This window comes from Cygnus atratus, chromosome 1, assembly GCF_013377495.2.
Source record: "Cygnus atratus isolate AKBS03 ecotype Queensland, Australia chromosome 1, CAtr_DNAZoo_HiC_assembly, whole genome shotgun sequence".
Classification (NCBI taxonomy): domain Eukaryota; kingdom Metazoa; phylum Chordata; class Aves; order Anseriformes; family Anatidae; genus Cygnus; species Cygnus atratus.
The window spans coordinates 57,008,966-57,036,456 of record NC_066362.1 but is presented as its reverse complement, the minus strand read 5'-3'; the positions used below and the strand labels follow the sequence as shown (position 1 = coordinate 57,036,456).

Genomic DNA, 27,491 nt, shown 5'->3' with positions numbered 1-27,491 from the left:
CAAAAAAGCAGCCAAATCAGCCAAATCCTTACTGACTGAACACAGGTACTACTACTCCTGCTATGCAGGTACTGCTACCACCATGCTAATACACGCATTTCTAATTTTCTGGGTCACATCTCAAACTGTGGCAGACGAGACACGCAGCCAGCCTGCACATCATCCCTTCCAAACAGATGTGCCCTGCTGCTGGGTCAAACTGCGGCACTCCTTTTCAGCCTGGCAAGTAATTGCAGATTACTTCTCTGGGTTATATTTGAAAAGTGAACTAGTTCCTGCCATCAGCACAAACTCGGTGTTACTTGTACAAGCTTGGTCAGTCTGGCTGTTAACAAGCTACATCCATGCCTGAAGGGCCCTGTGTAACTTCAGTAACTTCCAGCCCCCTTCCTCTTCCCTTCTCAGAAATGAAGGCAACTGAAGGGTTTGTTTTTCAGTCTCCTCTGAACGTGTCCTGCGTCTTGTATTATAGTCACTCTTGGCATTTACACAACACTCATCACCTTCAAAGCTTGGTACAAAGTATTCAGCTTGTTAGTCCTCAGAACACACAGGAAAGGTGTTATTATAGAAATGAAGAAACTTTCTCAGAGAAGCAACTTGGCCAGGTGCTGCTGGTGTTGTGATTATAATCTAATTGTGTGAGGGCCAAAGTCGCCCTTATTTACACAGTGTCAGGTTATGGAATAACTGAGCTTCTCTCAGATACTGATCTGAGATGTTGATAGATCAGGTGTATCATGATGTTGGTGATATCAAACCTTTTTAGAACAACAAAGAAAAAATGAAAGTACCGGACACACCTCATTTTTCTCCCGTGTTACTCCACTGAGGTCAGTGGGGTTGTTCCTTGTTTACACCCAGTAAAATGGAAATGACAGTCCAATCTGACAGATTCAGCTTCAGCTGCAGTACCTCCAGCTGACAGCCCAAATACCTAAGGAGTTTTTCGCAGGGGGGTTCTCGTACTGCGATTTGAAGCCAAATGATTCTGACAGTGATGTACCTAAATCTAAAGCCTTGTTTAATGTCCTGCCTCACACGTACTTCTATGACCCATTATCACCTCCACACCATCTGATTTTTTTTTTTTCACTGCGTTCACTAACAGACATTCCTGTGAAGCTCCATCACCATTATCCCCATTACATGGATTGGGATTTGAAGCACAGCGAGACGAAGCTGTCACACAGGTTGGCTGTGTCACAGCGAGGAGAGGAACCTGCATTTTCCTCTGTTTGCTTTGCAACCTTGATCACTGCTAGCAACACCCATCTCGATGCTTTTGTATACCCATGCTCCAAATAAAAACCTGTGTTTCCATAAGACTGGAGGTTTTAATTTTATAGGGATGGCGTGATTCAAGAAAAGGTGTAGTCAGGCTGTGCTTCACCCAGATGGAGAAGAATTGTAAATCTAAAGACTTAGCTGACTATTTAGAAATTTAGGACAGCTGGTCCCTGGCCTTTAATACCAGCATAATTTATAACTAGACATGCTTAAGTCTTGTAAACCCCTTGGAAAGTACTCTGACATTATATATACTGGTTTGATACTGTGATTAATCGCCCTCGGTCCCCTCTGCAGGATAATGAGGATGTCTGTATCCTGCAGCTGGCAATCTCCTTCGTCGCAGCCCTGGCTCTACTATAACATTTACATTTCTACAGCTGATAGAAATTTACTGTTCTAAAAGGGGATAAGGGAAAACAAAACAAACAGGACTTTTCTATAAATTCTGCTAAAGCTGCTCTGCTAAAACACACTTCGAGATTAAATGTTGGGAGTGCCCGGGCAGATGTGACCAGCGACTGAAAAGTCGCTGACTGAAAATCCCGAGGAGGGGAAGAGAAGGGGAATGGGTGGTGGCAGGGTGGCAGGAGAAGGAGCATTTGAGAGGGATGAAAATACACAGGATGAAATCCTGGCTAAGGTCTCGTCCTTCTCCTCCATCCGCTGCGTGCTGAGAGGGGAAAAGCAGCAACGCGCAGTGCTCCCCTTGCGTTTTCTGGTTGCTCCATGAGAGCACTTTACAGTACACCTCCCTTTCACCTCCTCCAGCTTTAAAAATCACTTTACAGCCAGCCGAGACCGCCCGGAGGGGAACAGCCCGAGCTTGGAAAGTGAACTCCGGAGGGCTTCGGGGACGTTTCTGCCCGTCCTCCGGGCTGCCACCCTGAGGGGAGGCAGACCCCAGCGGGGCTCGGGAGGACCAAAGCCGGGCACTGGGGACCAGAGCCGTGCGGACACTGACGGGGTCTCTCAGTAAACCCGGGGAGGGGGCACGGCGACGTTTCTGTGGACGGGGACGACTTGGCGGGCTTCCCCTCAGGGCGGCCGGCGGCGCAGGTAACCGCCCGCCCAAACGGCCGCACTATTCCCTATAAGGCGCTGAAGCGGCGGCCGCGGCCCCTCCCCGTCCCGCCGGCCGCTCCCGCCGATGAGGTAATGCGGGGCTCCCATTGGCCGGCGGCGGCGGCGGCGCCCCCCGCGGCCCGAGCGGGCGCGATCCAGGCTATAACTCGGCGCCGCGCCGCGCTGCACCGCACCGCGCAGCGACGTCGTGCACCGTGCAGCAGCAGCAGCAGCAGCAGCAGCAGCAGCAGCGGCACCACCACCACCACCACCACCACCAGCGCGCACCGTGCGGCAGCGTGCACCAGTGCATCGCCTTGCACCAGTGCATCGCCTTGCACCAGTGCATCGCCTTGCACCAGTGCATCGCCTTGCACCAGTGCATCGCCTTGCACCGCGCTCTCGGGCTTGCACCGCCCCGTCCAGCGAAGAGGGGCAGCGTGTGCAAAGGGAGGCTGCTAGGAAAGGAGGCTCCTAGGAAAGGAGGCTCCTGCCGTCTCGCTCCGCATAAGCGAAGGGGTGAGCCCCGGGGGGCATCATGACGGCGTGGCTCGGCTTCCTCGCCGTGGCTCTCTGCAGCTGGAGCCTGCGGGACGCCGTGGTGGAGGCTTGCACTTGCGTCCCCATCCACCCGCAGGACGCTTTCTGCAACTCCGACATCGGTGAGTGCCGCCGACGGAGCCTCCTCGGTTTGTGGGGGGAGAGGCGAGACCCAGGGGCTCCGTCCCCGGCCCGAAATGGGGCGGTGGGCGGCGGGGGGAGGCGTTGGGCGAGCCCTGGGGGCTGCATGCGAGAGGAATTGGTGGTGTCCCCAGGGCACCTGGCGAGCGGGGTGCATGGGCAAGGGTTTCTGGCACCTCCGCAGGTGGTTTGAGTGGTGTGAAAGGTGCCGGGGGGCTTCACAATACTGGTACCCACACCTCGATGATGCCAGAGTCTGCAAAGAAACCCCCCCAGTAGGTGCTATGGGAGTCTGACAGGACATCAGTTCTCACTGTGGCGGGGCACCCGTCACCACAAGCCCTGCCAGTGGCTTTAAAGTTGGCCAGACTTGCTGGCAAAATCATTCTGTCTCCTGCCTTTAACTCCTCTGTACCAAAACCGTGGCTGTGCGCAGTTATCCGTGTCTGGTCTCTATGGAGCGTCTGCTCCTGAGTGCCAGAAAAAGCCACTGCAGGTTCAGCTTCCCTCCCAGATGAGAGCCTGGAAAATATTTATAAAACAGTTTTAGACTGGGGAATCCTTCCAGGAAACTGCACTGTTCAAAGCTCTGCTTGTTACCGCCTCTTCTTTAGCCTGGATCAACAAGCGTGCCACTGACGTGCCGCTGCCAGGAGCTTGTCCTTGCTCTGAAAGTAAGGCTGGGAGACCATTTTTGCACAGCTAAAGCTGCACACAGCGTGTGGCCTTCGTTTGCTGCGTTTTGGGAGCAGGTCTGCTTTCCTGCTCCGCTCAGGTCATGTTGGAGCAGATCAGGGCTGTTTTCAGTTCAGTTTTGAGAAAGCTGGTGTTAAATAAGTTGTTGTTGTGAACAGACCCTGATGCCAGTGTATTTCTGCCAGATGGGTAAATGGCTAGGAGTAGGGCAAACTGCGAAGTTTCACATGGCAGCGCTCCTAAACTTCAGGGCGTGAAGTTTTCCTGTTTATTGCTCGGGCTTCTGATGGAGTTCAAAGTCATGTCCGTCACCTCCCTGCTCTCTGCTCTGCAGTCTTCGTTGTATCTCGTGCCTTGGCTTTGCTCGGGGTTGTGGCCAGGCTGATGAACAGGGGGGTTGTGATGCCTGCAGGCATCCTGGTAGTGCAGAGAAGCATGCGGGGAAAGAGCAGCTTGAGCTGGAAGATGACTTACGTGCACGTTTGGTTAAGACCTCAGTTCTCTGTGATAGGCTGAAGCAAAAGAAAATCCTTTGCTCGAACGTGCTAAATTTGCTAGAACTGTCTGGAAAATGTGATGCTCCTGTGGGCTGATTTTTAGCAAACGCTGTCACGTTTTGTTTTTTTTATGGCAAAAAACATGCTGAGGCTTTCTGGCTGTGGCGGAGTTCACCATCTCCATGGGAACTGAGGGCAGGGTGCTGGTGTGGCCGTGGGACAGACGAAACTGCGCGCTGCGTTATAAAACACGTTGCGGGGAAGAAAGGGACTTGGCAGTGAGTTTTTACCGCTCTTGAAACTCCTGACAAAATACCAGCTCCGAGGGGAGGAGTCAGTGCAGTAAGGGCTGGAGCAGAAGAGCTTTTTAAAATAGCTCCTAAACAATACGAGAAATTAACTAGCTAGGTGGCAGCCTAGGAGAGGCTTTTCATCGTCCAGAAGCACTGAATGCTGAAGGAGAAGGATTTTAATATAGCACTAATGTAAACTCTCGCTGTTGGTCTTTCGTGCCTAGCCAGTGAAGTCCTGCTCTTAAGTTTATTTCCTTCCCCTTTAATCTCACATCACCACACATTTAATTTTTGATCATCCTCCAGCTCAGTTCTGATGCAGCCTCCCAGCTCAGCAGTCATTAGAAGGTTTTAATCTTTGCAGAAACAGATGCTCGAATAAACCTATTGGAAAGTGCGAGCGATATGTATATCATGTGGAAGTGAAGGTTGTGGTTTTCTAAAGCGAGCCTGGAGGACATACACCACAGTTTTATTTTCTTCCTTTAAAAAATCGAAAAGGAGAATCTCCTGCTAGACTGGTCACAAGGGGTCTTTTCACTCAGCTTGAGTGTTCCGCACGATGAATCGAGCAAAAGTGAAGAGGTGTCTCCCCTGGCCCTTTGAGGTCAGTCAATAATAAAATTTGCTTTCTTAACTCTTGGCTTTCTTTCTTTGACTGGATCAATAAGTGCCAGAACAGGCAGTACAATAATTAGACAAACAGCAACTGCTATGACATGCCATCTGAACTTTGCTTCCTCCCCTCCCACCCCCTGCCTATGACCCCTTCCAGATGTGAATATTTTTCTTTTGTTTGAATTAAGAGACCATTTGAAAGAACAGACACCAGGCATGCTTTGTTCCATTGTGACAAAGCTGTGACATTTCCAGCTGGACATAGCTGACATGAAAAGGGCTTGTTTGTCCCTTTTTTGCAGGAGCAGCAGGAACTTTTAAGCTTGGCTGCTGAGTGTTGCATTCACAGGTCTGGAAAAACACCTCCTGCCTGGATTTCCCCCCCACCTCTCCTTCAAAAAAAGGAAAAGCAAAGTATGTGAAATCACTGGTTGGATTTTGACAAACCAATCTGCAAATGATAAAGAAAGTACTTTGTCCACTCCACACCTATCTCACTTTAATCTTGCGCATATACTTCAGAAAAGAGCCGTGGCACTATGAGTTGTCTCTTGCCTAAGTTCAAAGGAGCCCGAAGTAACATTCTTTTCTATGGGTTGGGTTGGGGGAAGAAACGTCTATCTCAGCAAGGGTACCTGTGAGTTGCGCCCCTCTCCTTACTCTTGGTTAAGTTGGAGTTGGCAAGCTTTGGGGAGATGGAGGCAAGCTCTTAGAGTCCCTCGGTGTGAGGGGAACCATCCATTCCCCCATCCTGCCATGCAATGAGCACTGAGTCCAAAACATCTGCAGTGGCTAGCCTCCTTCGAACTGGGAATGTGATAGGAGAAGAGCACGAGTCAGCAGAAGAGGAAGATCAGAAGTTTGTTTAGCCCAAAGTCTAAGGTCCCAATTGAAAACCTGCCCTTTTTCTTTCATGGCTTTTTTTGACTTCATCATTCCACCTTTTCAACAGAACACTAGAAGGGATATGCAGAACAATTTGATCAGATGTGAGATGTTAAAGATTCAGTCTTTCCCGTGATGCACATGTGTATGGACTCTGGTGAGGTCACATGTGCTGCCTTATTCGTTAAGGCAGACACATAAGGTTCTGGATTTACCACTTAAAAGTTTAAATTAAAGGTTGAAAGAAAGCTACTTCAATTAATTTTAATACAAATCCTTCGAGCTGAGATGAATTTCAAACAAATTTATGGATTACATGCCACGATAATGGTTGCAAAAGTGCTATATCAACTTAAAAATTGTACTTTTGTTGGGGAAATAATGGTGTGGTTTCATTTTTAGACTGGACTTCCCTTCAAGGCATTTTAGAAACATGAAATCTGAGAAGTCCCTCTGTAAAGATTTTTTTTAAAAAAAAAAAGTAAATTCCATTTCAAATGGGAGCAAGTTGAGGAGATTGGTTTAACTTTTATGAAATTCCCATGTCCATGGTGAGAAATGGTATTCCTCGTGCCTGGTCATGCCTTCTGATAGAAAGATCACCATTCTGAACCGAATTGTGCTATGAAGTAGAAATAGAAGTTGCTATTTGTTGTTTTTATTGGTTATTTACAATTAAAGTAGAGCCAAATCCTGCTCTGCTTTCTCAGAGTAAAGAGATCACCTTATGGGATCTGGAGTTTGTCACTTCTCCAAATGTATTTATTGAAAAAAAATGTGGTGGAAATTGCTGTTTGGAAGATGTAGTGCAGAATGTTATATAAGGCTCCTTTGGTGTCTTGTTACTATTGCATGTGCTTACTCCAGATTTCCTGCAGGAAGTAACTCCACCAAGACCTCTGAGCCGGCAGAGAGCCAGATGTTCTAACCTTGGGTCTTAGAGCTCCTTGCTTTATGAAGATACTTTTCTATTTCTTATTTTCTCTGGTTTCGCACCTGTTCTGGAGAGCTCCCTACCTGGTAATGCTCCTCTAATGTTCCTGGGAAGAGGCAGGCTGGTGGGAAAGCAATTATGTACAGCTACACGCAGTACTAGCATTTTTTAGCTTAGCAAAGGTTTTCACCTGGGATAGGGAAGGGTCTGCTTTGTTCATTTGGGACATACAGACTTGACTGCAGAAGAGGCACAAGGTAGCAAATTCATTCTTAGCTTCGTCTGTGGACTTCACATTTTCCAAGACCTCACCTTTCAGGGTCTCTTAGATATAAAAACCGAACTGGTATCTGATGAAATGGATCTTTGCACTCATGCATAGTCCTGCTAACAGTCATGGTGGGACCAGGAATCTTTAGTAGGAGCACTCGGTGAGTAACCTTGGCCTTAACTGGATGTTAATGCTAAGATGAAAACGTATTTTTTTCCTGTAGCAGTATTGTCTGAGGTTGTATTTCTTTTTCCTCACAGCTCCAGTACCATGTGGTGCTCTTATGTAGCCCAACCAAGCATGCATCACTAAGAAAAGGAGCCTGTTTGGTCTGTGCAGGAGGTCTTCTCATTAAACGAAGCTCCCACTGTATGCACCGGATGGAAGTTCATAAGAGCTAGTAAACCTGAGACGGCAGCATGGTGTGAGTTAGCAGGCAGGGCCAGGCATGCTGTGCTTGTCAGCTCTGAGCCAAACCAAGCTGAGGGCCTCATTTCAGTCCTAATAATGTCTGGGGTGCATGTGCTTGAGTTTCATTTTAGTGATGAGGTTTTTGTTGTTGTTGTTGTTGAAGATGAGGAGGCTTTTGCTCGGATGTGCTGCATATTACTCTAGACTTTCATGGTATGGCTCTCCTCTTTCATGTACTTGAAAGTACTTCAAGTGTCTGCATACTTGAGTCCCAGAGGAGGGAGACATGCTGCTGGGGCTTTACTAAAACCCAGAAGTCTTCCTGTAAAGCGGTACCAGAAGGAGCATACTGAAGTTGTCTGTGTGCTGCCCACTGGTGACTGCTACCGGTGTTATTTCACCTTAGTGGGATAAGTGCTTCTTTAAATCCCACGTTAAACTGGACTTGCTTTGGAATATCTTGAGAAAAGAGTGTTAACCAGTGTCCTGATTTGTGTGCTTATCTACTGGGAGAGTGAATAAACACAAGGCATATGAATTTCAAATTTCTGCTGTTTGAAAGTATTAGGCTGGTACTAGGTCTGAGGTAGAAGAGACCAAGGTGAGTTAAATAGTTTTACGCCCTCTTACACCAGATCTAAATCTGGCTCAATTGTCAATATGCAAAGAGAACACTGGACCAACATCATAATTTAAGTAAAGCAGGTGTAGTGCCACTGGTCTCAGCAGCATTTCACTGGCTTTTATCAGAGTTGGATTTGAGTTGACAGTTTCAGGTTTCCAACAGGAATGCTACAAACACCGAAGTGCTTGAAAATGTATTTTAAAAAAGCAGTTAACCTTCTACTGTAATGTGAAGTAGTTCCCTTGAGTGACCAGAGTGAAGATTTAGTAGATTAGCTGACAATGTCTAATAACATAAAAATGCATGTTGTTTCACACAACCCTGATTATTCTATTTATTCAACATTTCTGCCAGCTAAAAAAGATTCTGTGAGTCTTTTGGAAACAAGATAGAAGTCTCTTGAGTTTCATGCTGGTAAAACAAATGTTGACTATGAATAGTCCAAATTCCTGCTTGTGTTTATACAAGACCTTTCCAAAGGGCAATTTCAGCCCTTAGAAACAGAATACAGACAATAAAACAAGATAAATAGCAGAGAGATGCATAGGCAAAAACCATCATCAGACCTCGTCAAATATCAGCAGCGGTTTGCCTGAGATGTAGAATGTCATTTTTTATTGAAGAAAGGAAGGAATTGATGTGGGATATCCTGGGGTCTGAAATCCACTGGGAACCAGCAGAGAGCAGTTCTTGGGGAGGCTGTTTTCAGCTTGGGGGGAAGGTCTTGGTTGTGCTAGTGGAGAACTGGTGGTCTGTGTCAGTGGACTCAGGTCTGAAAAAGTCCAGCTTTGTTGCTGGTGGGGAGAAGAGGGTGACAACAGAAATAGGCTCAGTCAGAAACCTATAATGGGAAAGGTATTTAGGAGCTAAAGGAGCGGCAAAGACCCTTCAAAGAGTAGTCCTGGAGTATGAGGAGGGAGTGGTTACTGGAGAAGGGAGAGGTGCTGTATAAAAGCATTGCTGGAGAACTAGATACAGGCTGGTCAGGTGAAGAAGAATCATTAGCTGGGACGTGATAGGCCACCCTACCTGAAACTGGGGCAAGCCCAAGGTGGATCTGCGCCATCCAGGGAAGTGAAATGGGTACTATGGCTTCAGTGAAAAGATGGGTAGTACAACCCCCATAAAACAAGCCAGTTCTCTACTGATTGTTCTCTAACAGCCTGTAGCATGTTTGTTTCTGACTGGTGATCAAGGCTTAGGCTTTTGAAAAGCCTCCATTTAGAGGAATGCAAAGTTCCTTCAAATAGCCCTTAAAGAAGTGCACATCGCAGGGCTGTGTGTGCAAGATGTAGGTTTGCTTTTTTTCACTTCCAGGGGAGTTATGAGGAAAATACAGTATAGCTTGAAAATGATGCAGATTCCACATCAGAAGAGGCAAATAAAATTAAGCCAAACATAACATGTTGTCTAAAAGTACTTTTCATATACATGAAGTAGAAGCCTGACTCTGTGCAGACAGGGGATGCTGGGAGAGCATGCAAATGGCAGAGCTGTCATTGTGCAGCACCTATTGGTTACTGACAAAAATACACACTAATAAAAAATCCATCATTGTCCTTAGTTATGCAGCCACTTTAGTAACAGATGGGTATTGTAGCCCTGCTGTTTCTCAAGAACTTGGAACTGGTTTATATGGGAGGTAAAGAATGGTATATGAAAGGTTCCAAGGATGAAAAAAGACCCTGATAAATTTTTCCCTTCTTAATTCCTTGACTTTGACGTGTAAAGGACTGGGTTTCTCCTGGCCTGCATGATCACTGGTACTTCAGCAAAGTGGATATAAATTGCACTGCATTTGCACAACACTTGCACAGATAGCAACAGCTGCACCAGGTGCAACAGTGTGAAGGTAACACATTATTATTTCTTGCTCCCTGGTGATTCATTTAAAAAAAAAAATCCTACAACAGTGCATTGGAAACAGGAGTACTTCTATTCCACAGGGCCGTGTTCAAACTGACCCAAGCTCCTGCTGGCCTGGGCTGAAAGACATGAATTTTAATTCCCTTGTGCTATATTGTAATTACAGCACTGGGACTTCAACATCTGTTTCCCTTTCTCAGCGTTTCCCTCCATATCGGGTGTTACTGCAGTGCAGCCCCCAGGGAGGCCTGCTGGCATTATGTTAGTCTCTTAATTTTCTATAGAAGAGCACTGGAGCATTTGCTCAAACAACAAGTCCAATCCCTCATGCTCAGTGAATACATGAACAAGCAAAAATCTTGCTCCTCTGGGGTTTAATCAGCCCTCTCAAATTTCTGGTGTCAGCTGTAAATAGGAAGCTCTTCCCCTAGCAAGCAGGTTTTTGGTCTCCAAACAGTTAAAATACTTAGAGGGGGGAAAAAAGTGCTTACTTGTACCAAGACAGGAAAACCTCAGAATGGAAAACTTCCATTTGACTTTGAAAGACAGGAAATAGCTGGTGCTGGAGAGGCAACAGGTAGAGGAGGAGAGAGCCGGAGGATATCTGTACAAGACCAGCTATTCCCCTGATGCTTCTCCTTCAGCCCCGCGTCCTCTTGGGGAAGGTGTTGCAGGCTGGCCGCGCTCTTCCGAGCCCTTTATACGCTTTCCAAACACCCACCCTGGTTTCCTACTTCCTGCCTCGTCTGATACCGCTATAAATATCCTGCCTGCCTTTCATCGGGCTGGAGGCACACACACGCTGCAGATTAAAGGGGTTTGAGGTGGCAGCACGCAGCAGCATGTGGGCCGGCCCTTGTCGAATGTGGGGCTGCTGGGTCCCCCGCTTTGAATTCCTGTCGGAAAATGGAGGGAGTCCTTCAGGACTGAAACGGCCTCCCTCTTTGTCGTGCTCACCTCTGGACTGGGATACAAAGCCCTGCTTCTAAGTGAACAGTTTCCTCCAGTAAATAATAAACTGTATATGGCACAGAGCTAAAAGCTGAGCAATTTCTGGTATTTGGGAGGAGGGAGGGTGGGGAAGAGAGGTTGGAGAAGGAACAGGAGATGCTGATGACCACGCTACATGGAAAAGTACAGCAGTTGCAGTAACGTGTACCTAAAGTGACCTGGTGAAGAGGATCAGTCCAACAGGAAATAAAACAATGAAGTGTCCCCTGGGACACTTAAGAAGTAGCCCTCATGTGCAAGTGCTTCAATAGTCAGAAAATACACGGCCCTCACTTAGTGTCCTACAGGACAAAAATCCCAACCCTAGAGAAGTGTAGGAAGACAGGGGCTGCAGCTCATGTGCAGGTGACTCAGAGTAGCAAAGATTGTGGTGGGATTAGGGCAGGATGAGTTCGTAAGCCCTTTGTTTTACTTCTCTAAATTTGAAGAGCAGCCCCTGTCCCTTTTTTCTTATTTTTTTTCTCCAAGGGGTCAGGGGATTAAGGATTTAGTTGGTTATTTCCTCAGAGGATCAAGATAAAAAGGAGACTTCAATAAGTCTGTTTCCATCTTCTCTACAGACTATATTTGCAACAGAATTAAGCAGCTGTCCTGCTTTTCCCCCACTGTGTAACAGCACAGAGATAGCGGATTCCACAATATCAGACAGAGTTCCTAGGTGGCACAAGACAGGAAGGTTTTAATGGAATATTATCCGTTCAAAGAGAAGTTTGGCTAGACCTGGTGGCAAACAGCCAGTGACCCTTCCCTTTAGGTTTACCTAAAGGTTGCCTTTAGTGCCTTCACTTTTGAACAAGCATGCTGCAATAGCACCTGTGATCGTGAGTCCTGTGCGCCATCCATCTAGTCTGGACTTCCGATGCTGATACCAATATCCCTCCCAGAAGCCTGACATGGGACAGTCTGACTTTCTCACAGTCTCTTCTGTGGCCGTCATCCTCGTTCCTCGTAGTTATTGATTGATTCACACCCTGCAGTTTTAAGTTCCTTCCAAAACTCTTCAAAGGCATTTGGTAATTTAACTCTGGAGAAGCTATTTTGTTATCAGCATGAATGTCAAATCTACCTTCCATGTGAGTTTCCCAGCATATTCTGGTTTGATGTTTTTCTTTTTGGCCTGCAGGATGGGAATCGTGTATTTATTCATATTTTGTTGTGAGATGTTTCCTGATGCTTACCAAATAATTACGGGGTTATAAGGCTAGAGCTATAGGTCCTTGTGTTTGCAGAGCCCTGTACCTCTCTGTTGTGTGACTTAGCAGGAGTCTGCAGGAGTGGCACTGGCAGCTAAAGCTGCATGATTGAGAGCCCTGAAGACATGGGATTCTGTGCTCCGCGGGGCGCGGTTGCCTGTGCTCTGGCAGATGAATGGCTCATTGGATAATTATGTGGTCTCTGATGGGTTTTTTGTCATTCTCATCTGCTTTTCACATTTACTCCCTAGCTGTGAAATCATGAGGACTGCTCACAGTGTTATGGAGAAACTGCTGAGCCTTTCTTAGACAGGTCGTGTGGTCATTTTATCATTTACACTATCTTATCTTGAGGTGTCCAGCAGCAGGGAAGGGCTTTATTTGAGCTTAGGCTGTGTTGGACCAAATTGCGTTTGATCCCAAGGACACTCATCCTCTCCAAAAGATTGACTCTTCCTTTTAAAAACAGCACAGCAAATTGGGAAGCAGGTTCTTACTGGCCTTTCTTCCCATGCTATGTTTAAATTGGTTGAAGGAACAGCATAGGTTAAAAAAAGCAGGCAGCACCTGTGTGTTTGGCTGGATGGGAAACAAAGCTTTCACTAGTACCGGAAAGTTTTCAAGCCAATAGGTTCCTTCCTGTCTGTGCTAGATCTCATGTTTGTTTCTAAATGCCCTCCTCTCGTAGTGATTTCCTCCAGAACTAATAGCTGTTGGAAGAGGTAGGATAAAGGAAAGCACTGGGTCTTTCTTTTCCTCCTGTCTCAGAAATTGTACAGAGACCTTTTCCTGTTTGTCTTTTATGCAGTATGGCAGCCTGGACCATTGACGTAAACTTTGTCCTTTGTGCTGTTCAAAGCTCCCCTCTTCTGAATTTGACAACATTGCCTGCACGCATTCTGGCTAGGTTGTCTCCTTGATGGAAGGACAGGAGAATGGACAGAACTGCATCCTAGGGTGGTAGTTGTCTTGGCACACCTGATGGGGGTCATGTTTCTCTGCAGGCTCTGTATTTGCTCATCAAGCCATCATAAAGTCCATACACGGCAGGGTTCCTTCCAGCATATATTCCCCAACATACATGCGGAACAACAAAGAAAGATTGACCACAGTGGTTATTGAAAGATTACCGCAATGGTGCATTGAGGCAGCCCCACCAGGTTAACACCGTAGTCAAATAGTGAAAAGTCAGCTTGTGTTCCAAAAAATACTCAGAGTCATGGATAGGAAGGGAAGAGCTCCAAGGAGTTTCCAAAGGAGAGCTATGTAGCCCAGTTGGGTTTGCTTTATTGATGTAATCCATCAGAGCTTCCAACAGCCATCTTAATTTGGGAAATTAGAACTGAAATGCTGATGAATGTGGTTTCTCCTCTGAAGTGTGATTTTTGGACTATATCTTTTTATTTTATATATATATATATATTTTCCCTCCTGAGAACATCTCTACCTGAGTTACTGCAATGGCTGTATGGTCCTGAACATACTGAAATTTGGGAACGTGAACAACCAGCATATACTGGAATCAACAGACCTATCATGGTTAAAAAAAATAAAAAATAAATCCAATCTGGTTTCTATATTCCCAGAGTAATTTCCCTTGGCAAAGAATAAGCACCGAATGGAACTGTACACTCATGAGCTACATATATCAGACTTCACTGCCAATATAATACCAAGAGCAAGCAGGATCTGTGTTCCTTTCACCCAGAAAAGGAAAACCATGTTTTTTGTGAGGTTTCACTTCAGTGGTACTAGTCTCAGCCCCAGTTTGGTTTTAGAATGTATTGGCAGCAAAGTGACAGCTGACGGGATCAGGCAATGTCAGTCTGCTTTCTGTAGAAGCAGTAATGTTTTCACTACTCAAGGTCTGAGGTATTACTTCCTAACCCCTTTTGGAAGGTGGGAGGGGAATCCTTTTATTTTTCTTCTTGCATTTTCACTAACATCCCTTACCAGAAAACATTCCTGTGAACTGCAGTGAGAAAGTAATCCATGGCTGTTTTGCATAGTTAGATAATGTGTTGTTTTTGTTTTTAAGCAAAATTGTGACTCCGAGGCCAGCACTGCTCCAAACCTTATTAATAGCAGTCCTTGTCATTTTGGAGGTTTTGTCTTTTCATTATTATTTATACATGCTCATTTCTGGTTTTGCTAATATGCACTTGCACTTCCTCTGTTTCCTTGCTTGTGGAAGGAAGCAGTGGAAGAAAATTGTGTGCATCGGTACCCTGTTTTTTTCTGCTTTTCCTGCGGAATATTGGAAGCAGAGTTGAAACTACACTTTGGTAAGCTAGACCTCTGATTTTTCTCAGGGGAAAAAAGCCATGTTAAGTATTCTTAGTTGGTATATTAAGTGTGAAATTAAGCAGCTCCAAAGGGGATGAACAGCTACCATTCAGAGGGGGAGTGCCTTTGTGCTTCTGGCTTCTCCTCAGAGCCACAACAGTTCAGTGTTCTTAACTCAAAGAGTTTCCCTTGGAGTAGTGGAAAATCAGAGCCAAGCAAGGCTTCTAAAACTCCAGGCTTAGACGTGTGCCTCGTGTGCGTGTGTGTACATCTTGCGGTTCAGTGATGACCCTGATGACTTCTTGAACTTCTAATGACAATGCAGCTGTCTGTTCATGGTGCTAATTAACCCCAAAGCTGATTCCTCCCTCCCCCTCGTTACCCGCTCAGTGAATGAGATGTGAAAACAAGAAGACGACTTTTCCCGTGCCCTTAGGGCTGTCTGAGCCTGGCAGCAGTGACCCTGCTTGAGTCGAACTGAAAGAGCTGCTGCGCAATGGCCCGTACTTCTTTTTAATGGGTTATTAAAATTCCCCCTTCTCCCCCTCCCTCCAGTCCTGTTACAGTTTGGAGTGAAGGCACTTAGGGGAAAACAGCTGCAGGAATAACTTTTCCTCTTTTCTTTCGGAAGGGCAGAGGCAGCTGTTCAGCTCCTAAGTCTGGGGATTCCGCCGCTACTTATGTAGGGCCTGATCCCACTCCGGCTGAAATTGGAGGCAGGATTCCCACTGGGTTCGGCAGGCAGTTGAAGGAAGCAGCTTCAGGAAGCAGCCTGCAATCAAACAATACTGCTTCAAAATGTTGGAAATGGCTAGAAAGCATAGAGCGAAGAGGAAGGCATTCGTTAGAGCTGACTTGCCTGCAGTCTCAAAGAACAAGCACTCAGCAGCCCAAAGCTTTACTTGAGGAGCAGGTTAAATTACCGTGTTTGTGGTGTCCTAAGTCATTTTTTAAAGACAGCTCTAGTACGTCTGCATTCGTTTACAGTCCGCAGTGTTGTCAGGCTTTTATTGTTGCACTGAATTAAAGGACTTTCATGTTGGGTGCTCATTTTAGTTTAGATCCCCTTTGAGATAAGGGAGAGCGGGTTTGCTTTCTGAAACGATGCCAGTTCCTGGCACCTGCAGCTCCTATTCGCAGGAATTTGTTATTTGCTGCTTTTGAGAAACGAGGGTGGAAAATGGAAGTTACCCTTGCTTCTGTCATTAGAGCTTGTTGTCACCTCTGATTTACAGAGCGAAAGAGGAATCTGGACACGTGTTGGAGAGGGTTGGGATTTCTGTTCCACAGAGAGTTTTGAAATGGTAGAAATTCATTCAAAATGAAATGGGAGGGAAAACGAAAATATTAAAGTCTTCTGAACAGAATTTTCAGGAAAAAAGATTATTCTGATGCATCTGAAACCAATGTTTTGAAGGGTTAAGAGATGTCACATTAACATTTAGACTTCAAGAGAAATCAAAGAGAAATGCTGACTCAGGATGAAAATAGGTTTCATTTTTTTGAGGAGAAAAATAAATATTTGTGCTGAAGTTGATGCTTTCCTTAGAAATTTGTGACTTAAGTAAAACCACATTTCCTGACAGGAAAAAGCATTCCAGAAACATTCCTTCCAGTCCTATCCCTGATGATTTAACAGGAACAGCCAGCCCTGCAGGAGATGGTGATTTTGATCAGGTTACTTGCTACCCCTCAAGTCGGAAGGGATTCGAGGTCATTAGTCCTCTGGGCTTCATCATTAGCTTTTCTGGATGCTGAGGATTCTCTTCAGTGCAAGTCTACCCACCCTTCACTTGTTTTAGCCTTTGGCAATGGGTAGTTCTCTGGGTTTGCTGCATTAATGAACAAACAAGCTTGTGGCTATGCTGCTTGCTGTCAGAGGACTGAGATGAGGCATTTCCCCTTACATTTATGTTAGTTCCCTCCCTGTCAAGATGTTTAAACTTGCTTACACCTGTGTTCTGGGTGTGAGCTTCACCCAAGCTCTGCAAAGCTGGCTCCTGGGAGGTTAGTTCATGCTCATTACTTTGCTGAAATATAATGACTAACCATCCATGTCTTGTATATAGCATTTTGCCTTTCTTAAAAAAAAAAAAAAAAAAAGAAAAAAAAAAGTGACAAGAACACCTAAGAACTGATACCAGAATGCAGGCCTAACGTGCCCGAATTGGAAATTAAATGGAAGATTTTGGTAAGAATACTTCATGAAGCTCTCAAACTCCAGTAGTACAGGTGAGCTAACTGACTGGTATGTTAACTTTAATTAAATCACCATCAGGTTTGTATGGTCAGACTTGAACATTTCCACGTAAAAAGCACCAATCAACAATACTGACCAGGAACAGACCACTATGGGTCACCCTTGGATTTGTGCAAAAACAAACAAAAACCCCACAGTCAACGATTGGTGGTAGGACAGGCACTACTAACTATTCAGTGTGTTCTCTGCTTAAAGAAGTCTAGCCAAGAGCCGTATTGCATTATTTCACTGGAAACACCAGGATGTACATAAGTGTCAGGGTAGTAAGGTAGCATGTAACTTCTGGAAATCTATTCTGCATTGGGCCCTTTGGGCTGTCCATGAACATGAACTTTTGAAGAAAATTCCTTTTGATGAAGAAAGTTTGTGTAATAAAAGAACTAAATTACTGTTTCTCTATGTCGCGGTTTCTAAGGAACCACTTTAGCCAGTCTGTCAGTAGGACAGTCAGGGATTTTCTGAGGAAACTACTTGAAGAACAAAGGTTGCTGGCCAGTGACTGCCTATCCTTTCTGCTGCCAGGCTCTGTGTCTGTGCACAGGGAAAAAATCCTGCCCCTTCAAAGCCAGAGGACATACAGTGTGCAATAATTACTATTCATGTTCCTGTAAGCTTGTTGCTTACAGATGTTCTTAGACTTTCAACTCTTCTCATTACCTCTTTCCATGAGCTTCTCGTATCAGTCTCCTATTTATTTATTTATTTTTAATTCTTATTCCCCAATCAAATCATCACTGAGTATCTCTGGCCCTCGATGTCCCTCTGATGGTTGAAACTGAAGGTTGATGTTTAGGCACACAGTTAGGATGGGGTACTTGATGGGATGCTGGCCAGGCAGGTGAGCTGGCCAGTGTGAAGTTTGCCTGGCTGGTGTCCTGAGAGCTATGCCCTAGGTCTTTAAATGGTGCTGAGACTTCAGGGCAGAATTCTTCATGTAGCTCAACTCAGAAATTTAATCCATAGTATTAGTGACTGCGGTTAGATAATGGACTTTAATAAAATGGGTAATTAATACATTTCTTAAGCGTCATGATAAACCAGAATTGTCATGGACACATCTAGTGGACACTCTGCAGAGGCTGTCAGCTTTTTACAGCACAACAGTGGGCAAAGGTACTGGCTGCTGACAGGAGAAATTGCTTGAATGCAGGTTTAATTCCAGTGTCAGGCAGGCTTAATACTAGGTCCTGTAAGGTCTGGTGCAAACAGGAACAGCAGAGCAGCACATATAGGTCAGACCTGGTTAAATATGTATACCTCTTTGACATGGACAGCTGCTGACTCTATCAGTTCAATGCAAGTTTTCCAATGCAGGAAGGAATTGGCAGGTCCACCCGTTACCCTTGAAATCTATATGTGTTCCCAAACGGTTCTTCCTCCCTAGCTCCTACGTGCAAAATGGAGTGATCAGTGGCGTGCAGCATCCTTGCAGGGCCCTGGCACCCGTCCCGGCTGGGCGAGGTGCTGAAGGAAGGACTCCTCTGAAGTAAGTCGCTGAGGCTGGGAGTGTCCAGGCCTGTGGCTTTTGATACTCCCCATTTTGAAAGGTTTACGTATGCTGTCAGAGCTGCTCCATTTCTCATGCGCAGAAGAAAACTGCTTTCGGAAGGTCTTCTTTGCAGGACTCTTCTTCTTCCTCTTCTTCCTGTTGGCCCATTCGGATGAGAGCTCCCAGTGCATTTGTGGATAACATGGTGTGTTAAGGAAGACTAATAAATAGGCAGATTTGACTCAAGAATTTTCTGCTGCCTCCGTGAAAAATACAGCGATTGAGCTTGTTAACTTCACATATCAAAGAAAGGAGACTTAACGCTAAAGAAGCAAAGACACGCCAGTTCTACATATCTGGCTTTAGAGAGGTCTCACTGTTAAACGAAAAGCAAGGTAGCATCTACCAGGTGCAAGCCTTGGACATTCACTGTATATACAGTTGAGTGCTGGATGAGAGCATCGTTTTCCCCCCTCTGTTGCCTTCTGATGCCTGTTGAGCAGCCTCTTGACTGCTTGGTGAAGATAGCAGTTTTGTTCTGAGAACCGGATATCAAACTGCAACACGACAGCTTGCAAAAGGAACGACCGTATCCCAGTAGAGCAACTTATCTACAGCTTTGCAGACCGAGGACTTTTCTTTCCTAGCAGAACTGAAACTTCTTCAAAAAAAAAAATGCAGTCAAAAAGAAAAAAAATGGGAAAAAGGGGTGTATCTGCACTGTCTCTTCAGCTTCAAATCTCCTCACTGTCTACCTGTTTGAGGTACACATAAGAACAACATCATTCACCTTCAGAAACAGGCATGTTGCCCTTGCTTACGGTCAGCAGTACTTTATTCTTTAAGCGGTGCCCATGACCTTCAGGGAGTAAGAGTCTGCTCCATGTAACTCAGAACGGGTTTTCTTTGATCCTAGGTTCTTTAAAGTACCACACAGTCCCATTTTAGTCACTCTAACACTTGCACTTGTAGTTTCTTCTCCTGATCGTGATCTGTGGAAATGCCTGATCAGCCTCACTTGCAACCATATCACTAAATCACAGCCAGAGGACACATTTTCTCCTTGCAAAGGCTGTTCCCCTAACAGTACTTCTTCAGGCAATTCATCTCTCTTCATGTGCTCCAATTTGCTTTCCATGTTACAGCTCGCTTGATGGGTTGGGAAACGATCAATGCCAGATGCACATTCCTTTCAGGCAGTAAATGCTCCTGCAGCAGTAAGCCATGCACTCCAGCTCCTTGTTTCATTAAGATCGCATGTGGTTTCCATTTGCCCCTAATTGGTCTCACCTCAGCCCTGCCATATTCTCCGAGTGGAACACTAAGAGCTGTGGCTCCTTCGAACGCTTCCAAAGAGCTGTGAGAAACCAGAGCCTTACTTGTCTCAGCCTGGCTTCCCCTTGTCCTGTACGTACTTTGTCTCCAAGTACTTAATCCAGAAGTGAGGACTGAGTTAAATCTTACTCTTGAAGTCTTATGTAGACCAAAAAGAAAAGGGAAAAGGTGCTTGAGTGAGTCATTATCTGATCAGCTTTGAGTCACATGCATATTATTTCTATCCATTGTTGTAAGCTGGCTCTGGAAGTGCTTTTGCATTTTGTTGGTTTCCTTTCAACACTGCCAACCTTGGCCAAAAGCAGTTCTTTCTTTGCTAGTTGTCAGTGACACAAAATGAGGCAAAGTGCACTGTTGGGAGAACATCCCTTAGAGAGAAGTGAAGGTGCTGCTCTGCTGCACTCTGTTTGTCGGGCACTCCTGCTTCTTCCACTCCCATTGCTCTTCCTTTGTTCTGATACGTGACTACTGCCTTTTGCCTCTAGACTGAATTCATCTGTCAGTAACTAGTTAAATATTTAGGTGGAAAAAAAAAAAAGCCTGCCAAAAAGGAGACAGAAATGGCTAGTTTACAGGAGTGGCTTTGGTTCCTCTATATTTTGCCAGAAGATCCTGAAAGCTGTAGGCACACTCATTCTGCAGCCTGCAGCAGCTCTGTTTGCTTACTTCTGTAGCAAACCTAGAATGTGTTGTTGACGCAGGCTGTGAGTTTAACTTAGTGATGCATGTAACTCTTATGACTCAACTAGCCATGCTCTGCCTGTTCTAGCTAATCTCTTGGTCCCGCCTGGCTTTCCTGAACTCAGTAGGTAGTAATAGCTAGTAACAACAGATTTTTTTTTTTTTCTGCCTTTAGCTTCTCTGTGTTTTAGCAAGAGGTATTTCCTAAAGCTGGTTTTGCTTGGCACAAAATGTACCATCTACACATAGATTTTAAGGATTGTTCTTGTAAATGGGTGGAAACACATTTTAGATCCCTCTTCTCTTCCTCCTCCTGTCAGTCTTTTCTCTGTCCTCAAAACAGTCTACCCGTGTATGATGGGAAAGCAAGGGAGCTGACAGGAGGAGTTGGGTGTAGGGGCAGTGCTGGGCAGCTGAGGAGTCATCAACCAAATCACGTATAGGAACCAGAATTAAATACCTAGAAGATAATTTGCAGTTTCTTGTTTAAGACTCTCCTTTCTTTCTGTTCACGATGTATTTCCAAGGCAGTACTGCTTGGGCTTCCATATGGTGAGATGCACAATACAGAGAGGGAGTAAAATGCTTGCTACCTCAAAAAAGATGCCACCTCAGAATTTGTACCCAGTTAATAAGCTACAGGAGAAATGCCAAGCACAACCGAAATTCTACTTGTTTCATGCAACCTAGCATCTTTAATTTGTGGTCTTGTTGGGAGGATTAGCCTTCTCCCACATAGGGAAAACCCTTCTAGAGCAGTTTATAACTTTTTTTGAAGTGATGGGAGGTCTGATGCAATCAATCTTGTGTGAAAGAGTGTATCACGCCTGTTTTGTGGTGTTGGAAGTAAGGCAATTCATTGTGTTGTGTGAACAGGCTCTCAGTGGCTAGTAAAGCTGCAAAATAGAAAGGAATACAAAACCTGCTTACTATTTAGCAACTGCAATTATGATCAGTTAGTTCAGGTAGAACTTGGGCCTGGGTGAAGCCATTCAATTGCCTTCTGCTTTTTGGGGTGGGCTTCAAATAGCCTTGCAGTGCCACAGTTAGGGACAGTTTTCTGATCTGTAGGACGAAGGCCAAAAGTGGTTTGAAGGCCAATAGTTCTGGTCAGAAATTGGAGGGAAAGATATCTGTGTATCTTCCCTTCCTGTTTTTATTTATGTCAGTCAAAATGTTCCAGCAAGCTTGGTAGTTACTGAAGGAAGTACAAGTTCTTTCCACTGTGGTATTATTTGTTCTGACTGACTGGTAGAAGCGGTTGGTATTAAGAGGGTGCTCTTTCTCAGTCGGCGTTCCTCAGAGTGCGATGAAAAGCCAAAAGGTCAAGATTTGGGCTGTCAGTTGAGTAAGCTAATTGGGAACTAGTTGGTGAGGAGTATGAGAGGAAGGCAGCCAGCAGCAAACTGCTTACTTCACTACCTCTTTTTTTGGTTTTGTGATGAGCTTCTCCAGTGATGCTTTCCAGCAGCACTGCTGCCCTTCGCGTGTTCCAAGACAAAGCGAAAGAGGCTTTCATTGCTCTTGTGGCTTTGGCTGGAGGTCATGGTGGAACAAGGCAAGAGAAAGCTCCTCTGTTGTATCTTTTCATCATTCTTGGTCTTTGCAAGAAGCCTTCAAATTCAATACTCTGATTTGTAAAAGAATTCTGTTTTGGTTACATGGGAGGATGCGACTTTCAGTACAGACATATCAGACAGACTGGGGACTTGTATCTGTTTTTTGCCCTTTCGTGACCTCCTGCTGGCATCAGCATTTCCCCCTCCGTTCTGCTTTGCCATAAAAGTGGAGGAACGGGTGAGCGGGTGTTTTCCTGTCCCTCTTCCAGAGGCAGCCCCACCCGCTGGCTTCTCATGCAAGCCTGCAACCACCAGGCAATTTAACAGGTCCCCAAGAGGCTGCATACAGCTGGGCCAGACTTCCAGTCCAAAGGACACAATCCACTTGTAGTTATGGCCCTCTGTTATTAGGGAGGCCAAGAGTGTTGGTAATGATTGCTAACAGATCAGCTGGGGTGTGGGAAAAGGAACAGAGCTTGTGTGAGAGAGGGAGAGCACGGGACAAGCAGAGCAATTCTATCCTTTAAGCAGCACCAGCAGTATTTCCACAATGCTGGCAAATCTGTGTGTGAGAGCATCCTGCCTTGGCCAGCTGACTGATACCTCAGTAGGGTGCTAGGTGTGCTTGGAAGTCTTAAACACACCCCCTGCCCTAGCCCCGCATGATGTAAGCCCTGCAGCTTGTACAGCGCTGTAAGGAGCTCTTGTGAGACGTGCCAAGTGGGAGAGCTGCTAGTAAGCTTGGGGAAAAGTTCTCAGGAACTTGCTCCTGGGAGTGGGCACGGGTCCTTGGATGGGTAAAATGGCAGCCTTCCTCCTTGGCATGTCCCACACTGAGTGTTGAGGTGGCGTTTCCAAGTACCCCATTCTGTTGGGGTTGGTTTTGCAGTCCAGCTCCTGCCGTAGCCAGTGGCCTCAGGCCGTAGTCAATGTTGAAGAACGGGCAGGGAGAATAACTTCTCCCCTATGTCTTCATTAGTAAGCAGCAAGAATCCTCCAGATCCTTAATTTACTGAAGTGCAATGAACGTACATCTCAGCCAAAATTCTCACTTCAAAATACTCATATTGCACACCAGTAAAAGAAATCCATGAAACAATAACGAGATCGTAGCACATGTTTCTCTCCTGAGCTTTTCATGATAATTGGTCACAAGGGAGATGGGTTTGGAGCAAATCCTGGTCTCTAAAGGCTGTATGCCTGCACTTAAAGCTGCTGTTCATGGATGACAACCAGCCAGCTTGAGAGAAAGCATCTGGTTCTCTTGGTGTGGTTGGACGTACAACTGGGATTCGTGGTGTGAGCTTCCACACATACCACTGCCCTCTTGTTGATGGAAGGTGAGATTTGTGGTATTGTCACCATCTAGTGGCTGACCCCGATAAAGGACACAGGCTTGGATGGAAAGAGAGTTGGTGCCTTTGCTTTTCACTTGGGGGAAAAAGAACTGCTAAGCTGCTGCTACTACATGTGTGGTAGCTGGTGGGTGCCTGGATGAAATGATTTTGTAAATACAAGTCTTTTCACCATATTGTTTCCTCAACCTGGCAAATGCTTGTCTTAATTTTGCATGGGTCCACTCCCCTCACATCAGTCATTGTCCAATTCTTCACAAAAAAACCCCACCCTCCGCTATCTCAGCTGTGAAGCTGGTGTCCTTACCTTTAGACCTATTCTTCCTATGAATCCTTGAGAAAATGGCCAAAGTAAGGCATAAAGTTAAGCAACCTTTGAGTGGATTTGGATGGGTGTGCATTTGGACAAGTAAAAGCGCACATAGGGCCTTTTTATCCTGTACCCATTCTCATTTGTTTGCCTTATCCAGTGTCATTTGGATAAGTATTTAGGTGATTTTTGTGTGTGTTTTGTGTATACATGCACATGTAGAGAGCTTCAACCATGATATAGATGCCAGTGAAATACAAACTATGAGCTGTGTGCATTACACTAGTCCAGTGGCAAATCTGAGCCATCTCTGTTTTTCTGAAGCATTAAGTCAGCTCTCATTTAAAAGGAGGGAAAAAAAGATAAATACATTGGCTATTTGTGATACATTGTTAGATGTATTTCTTGAATCCTCAACCAGAGCAGGTTGTAACTTTCATGACAGTTTTTTAGAATATCAACTAAATATCTGGTTTTCTTTCTCTCTGTTCATTCTCCCCCTCATTTTTAAAATTGTGTCAACTATGGAGAAGCAGCTTGTATGGTTTCTCCTCTTTGAATCACAGTATGGCTGCCACGCTTATCTTATCAAGATTTATATCCCCATCTAATTTAACTTTTCATAAATAATTACAAATCACTCGTGAGACCTTGCCAACTGCTCCAGTCCCACAAAGTGACCTGACCTGAAACCCCAAAGTACTGAGAAACATCCATCTCAGAGTATTTTTATAGGCAGTACATCAAAGGAATTGTGGTTTAAAAATATGCAGCTATTTTGGTGACCACTTGTGTGGGATAAAGTTTCCCATCAGTAACAGCAGGACTGTAATAGAGCTTCAGGGAGAAGGAAGGAGTTCAGGGGAGCAGTCACAGCACCTTGTGTCTTATTCTGTTGAAACAATAGGAGTCCCCAGAAGTAAAGAGTTGATTTCTTCAGTGTAGCAGGGACTAAACTTGCAGCAGAAATACTGTGAGTTTCCAATGCTTTGCAGAGAGTGAACAAGTCCTTTGGCAAGTATGCATGGCCCCTGCTGAGTTAGGAGCAATGTCCTTTGACGAGGTGTGAAGAGTGGCCCAGCAGTGTAACTGGTGAACAGCAGCCTGACCGCGCAAAGATGGGAACTGGGAGACACGTGGCTGCAAATCTGCAGCTGGGAGCTCTGGGCAGTCCTGTCTGGCCAGCATTTCTCTCCATTTACCCAGATGTGTCTGATCCGTAAGGGGCAGGAATTCAGCTTCACAAAATACAGCGAGTAGACTTAAGCTGGAGCATCCTTTGCTCCTTGGCTGACTTTTCCTTTAATAGGGGAAAAATGATGCAGGGTGGGTTCCTTGTTGCTTCCAGGCGTTTTGGTAGAGGAAGGAACTTACTTAGAAAGTTTATCATTTGGATGATAAAGGCAACAGCTCTGAGATATAGAGGGCTTGACCCATTTACTTAAAAGCTTGAAGCAATAGCCCACACTAAGGTTCTATTTACTAACCTTGCTGAGGAGTAATAATCTGAAGAGACAGGGATTTCTTAGTCTAGTCACAGATCCTTCCACCTGTCTGCAAGGGTGGCATTAGCTGAAACTGGGATGCTGTTATGTGCAGGTGAAGATGCATAGTTCGAATCTCTGGTCCTTTGGTGAAGCTGCTGATTAGTCTATAAATCAAAGCTGCCTTCATTCTGAAGTGGCTGCTTTACTTTAACCAGGCAGTTAAAGGGCTGCCAAGCTAGCAGCTAAGTTCATGAAGAAAATGGATTTCTAGGTGTTTTGTCAGTGACTGGGAACGTGATTGTCATCTTTGATGCTAATCATGTTCTGGTTTGAAAACCCTAGTGTTTTGCAAAATTGCTTTTTAGTATATTTGTTGTCATTGTCAATTAGTTACAAGATTCCATTGCTGATTTCAGATGTGTCAGGCAAACACCAGTTTTTTTAATTTCAGTATGTCAGATATGCCACAGATGAAGGTAAGACCTTTGACACCCTTGCTATAGACTCCATTATTAGTGAAGTGCCCTGGAATTCACAAAGCTTTAAAGAAATTGTGTTCTTTTTCATTGACTCTTAAGTGGTCTGGTTTCTGTAGCTTTGCTAGTGGTGGTGGCTGCAGGCAACAAATAGAAGAATCTTTTTTAAACATATTTACTGTCCTGAAGGACATGCTTCAGTGCAGCTATGAAATTTTGAAGAAGGGAGTAAATTGAAGTCTGAGCAAGTTGTTAAATAGTGGAATCAATAAAATTGTACAAATCATATGCTTTACTGCCATTGGATAATAGAAGTTTGAAAAAAATTAAGAAAGAATTTTGACAATAAACAAAAGTTTTGTTGGACCTTTGAATCAAAGCCAGCAGGACTGTCTTATAAAGTTTAAAGTTCATTTGAGAAATCTGGCTGAGGCACAGAATACAAATTGGAGCAGAGTGAGTTTGTCTTCATTTTTCTTGATTAGTGGAATTTTGACTTCCTTTTTTTGTTTGTTTAAGTGGCTTTTGGGGTACAGGGTTTTCTAATGGCAATCCTTATACCTCTCAGGACTGGTCTTGTCAAATCTCACTTTCTTAAGCCCTTGTAAACAGCCACTTCTGGTGCTTTTATAATGTGATATGATTGTTCTAGAGTAGTGGGCTTTAGCTGAATAATTCTTGCGCTGTTGCTAAGCTTTGCTTTCCTACTGAGATAAGCAGGTGATTGTAGATCTTTTTTTTTTGGAAGAAGAAGAGGTTATATAAAACAGTAATTCTTGCAGAATACATGAAAAATACAAGAGCAGGAAAACTCTTCATGAAGCAGTGGCTGTAAACTACCTGCTAGATTCATTTGAGACACCTCAAGGTCCTTATCTGTGATGGCTGAGTCTCAATTGGTGTTGCTGTGGTGCATCTGTAGCACAGTGGAGATACTGGTGCCAGGTTGGATTCAACATGTGATCAGCTCTAGTTTGTCCTCCAGGTGTCTTCTGACTGGCCTGGCTGCTTTTGCTGTGGACTTGCTGGTTGCTGAACAATCTGTTTTAACGTGGTAGTCATTTGTTCAAGGGAGCTGTTTGTTGGGAGCTGTGGTATCTCAAAGCTGGCTGCTGTAGTGAAGCACCAGATATGGGACATTCCAGTGTGCTCTTGTGGTTATTGGGAAACAGAAGCTGCATGGGGCACTGATATTGCAGTTTAAAAGTAGTGCCTTGTGGAACATCGTTCTTTATGTTGAGACTTAAGGCATTCAATACAAATTACATCCCACTGGCTTGGTGCAAAGATTTTGCCTTGCCTTGGTCCCAGCCATAGTCTGTTTGTCAGGTTTCAGTGGGGTTTCAACACAAATAATGCCTGTTCTTAGTATTCACAAATAACTGGATTTCCTCTAAATAAATACTTTCTTTGGCATCACATTTTACATGCCTCTGTTGTGTGAGATTTTTAGAACAAATTGAGAGGAAGGTTGGCCTGGAGTTTTATTTTCCAGAGTAAGTTACCTAAGTGGCTTTTTTGAAGTGGAGGGTCTAGCCTAAATCTTGTGAGGGTTTTTGTATCTCAGTGTAAAGTTATTTATAATTTGTTGTATTTTACTCTCTCATGACAGTGATCCGAGCTAAAGTTGTGGGGAAGAAGCTCATGAAAGATGGACCATTCGGAACAATGCGATACACAGTCAAGCAGATGAAGGTATGTTTGCAGACTTTTCACGTAGATTTTCAGATACGATAATGATTCTAGTTAACATGTAATAACATACAAAGATTGCATATTTAAAATAAGAGCACCTCAACTTTGCTTTTGGTCAGTGAGAATGGAAGGTAACCAGCAATTGGTAGAAATTTGTCTGGAGAGTGGAAAGGAGCAGGAAGAGGCCATCCTGACATACAGTGCTGAATACCTAAATTCCTC

General features: G+C 44.8%; 1 protein-coding gene across 1 annotated transcript in view; it reads left to right on the top strand.

Annotated features, from left to right (window-relative positions):
• The first annotated feature begins 2,447 nt into the window (after positions 1-2,447).
• TIMP3 (TIMP metallopeptidase inhibitor 3) overlaps positions 2,448-27,491 on the top strand; it is a 37,383-nt gene continuing 12,339 nt past the window's right edge. Inside the window, exons 1-2 of the mRNA XM_035569234.2 lie at positions 2,448-3,017; positions 27,187-27,269. Coding sequence (XP_035425127.1) covers positions 2,894-3,017; positions 27,187-27,269 — 207 coding nt within the window. The 5' untranslated portion in view covers positions 2,448-2,893. The remainder of the gene's footprint in view (positions 3,018-27,186; positions 27,270-27,491) is intronic.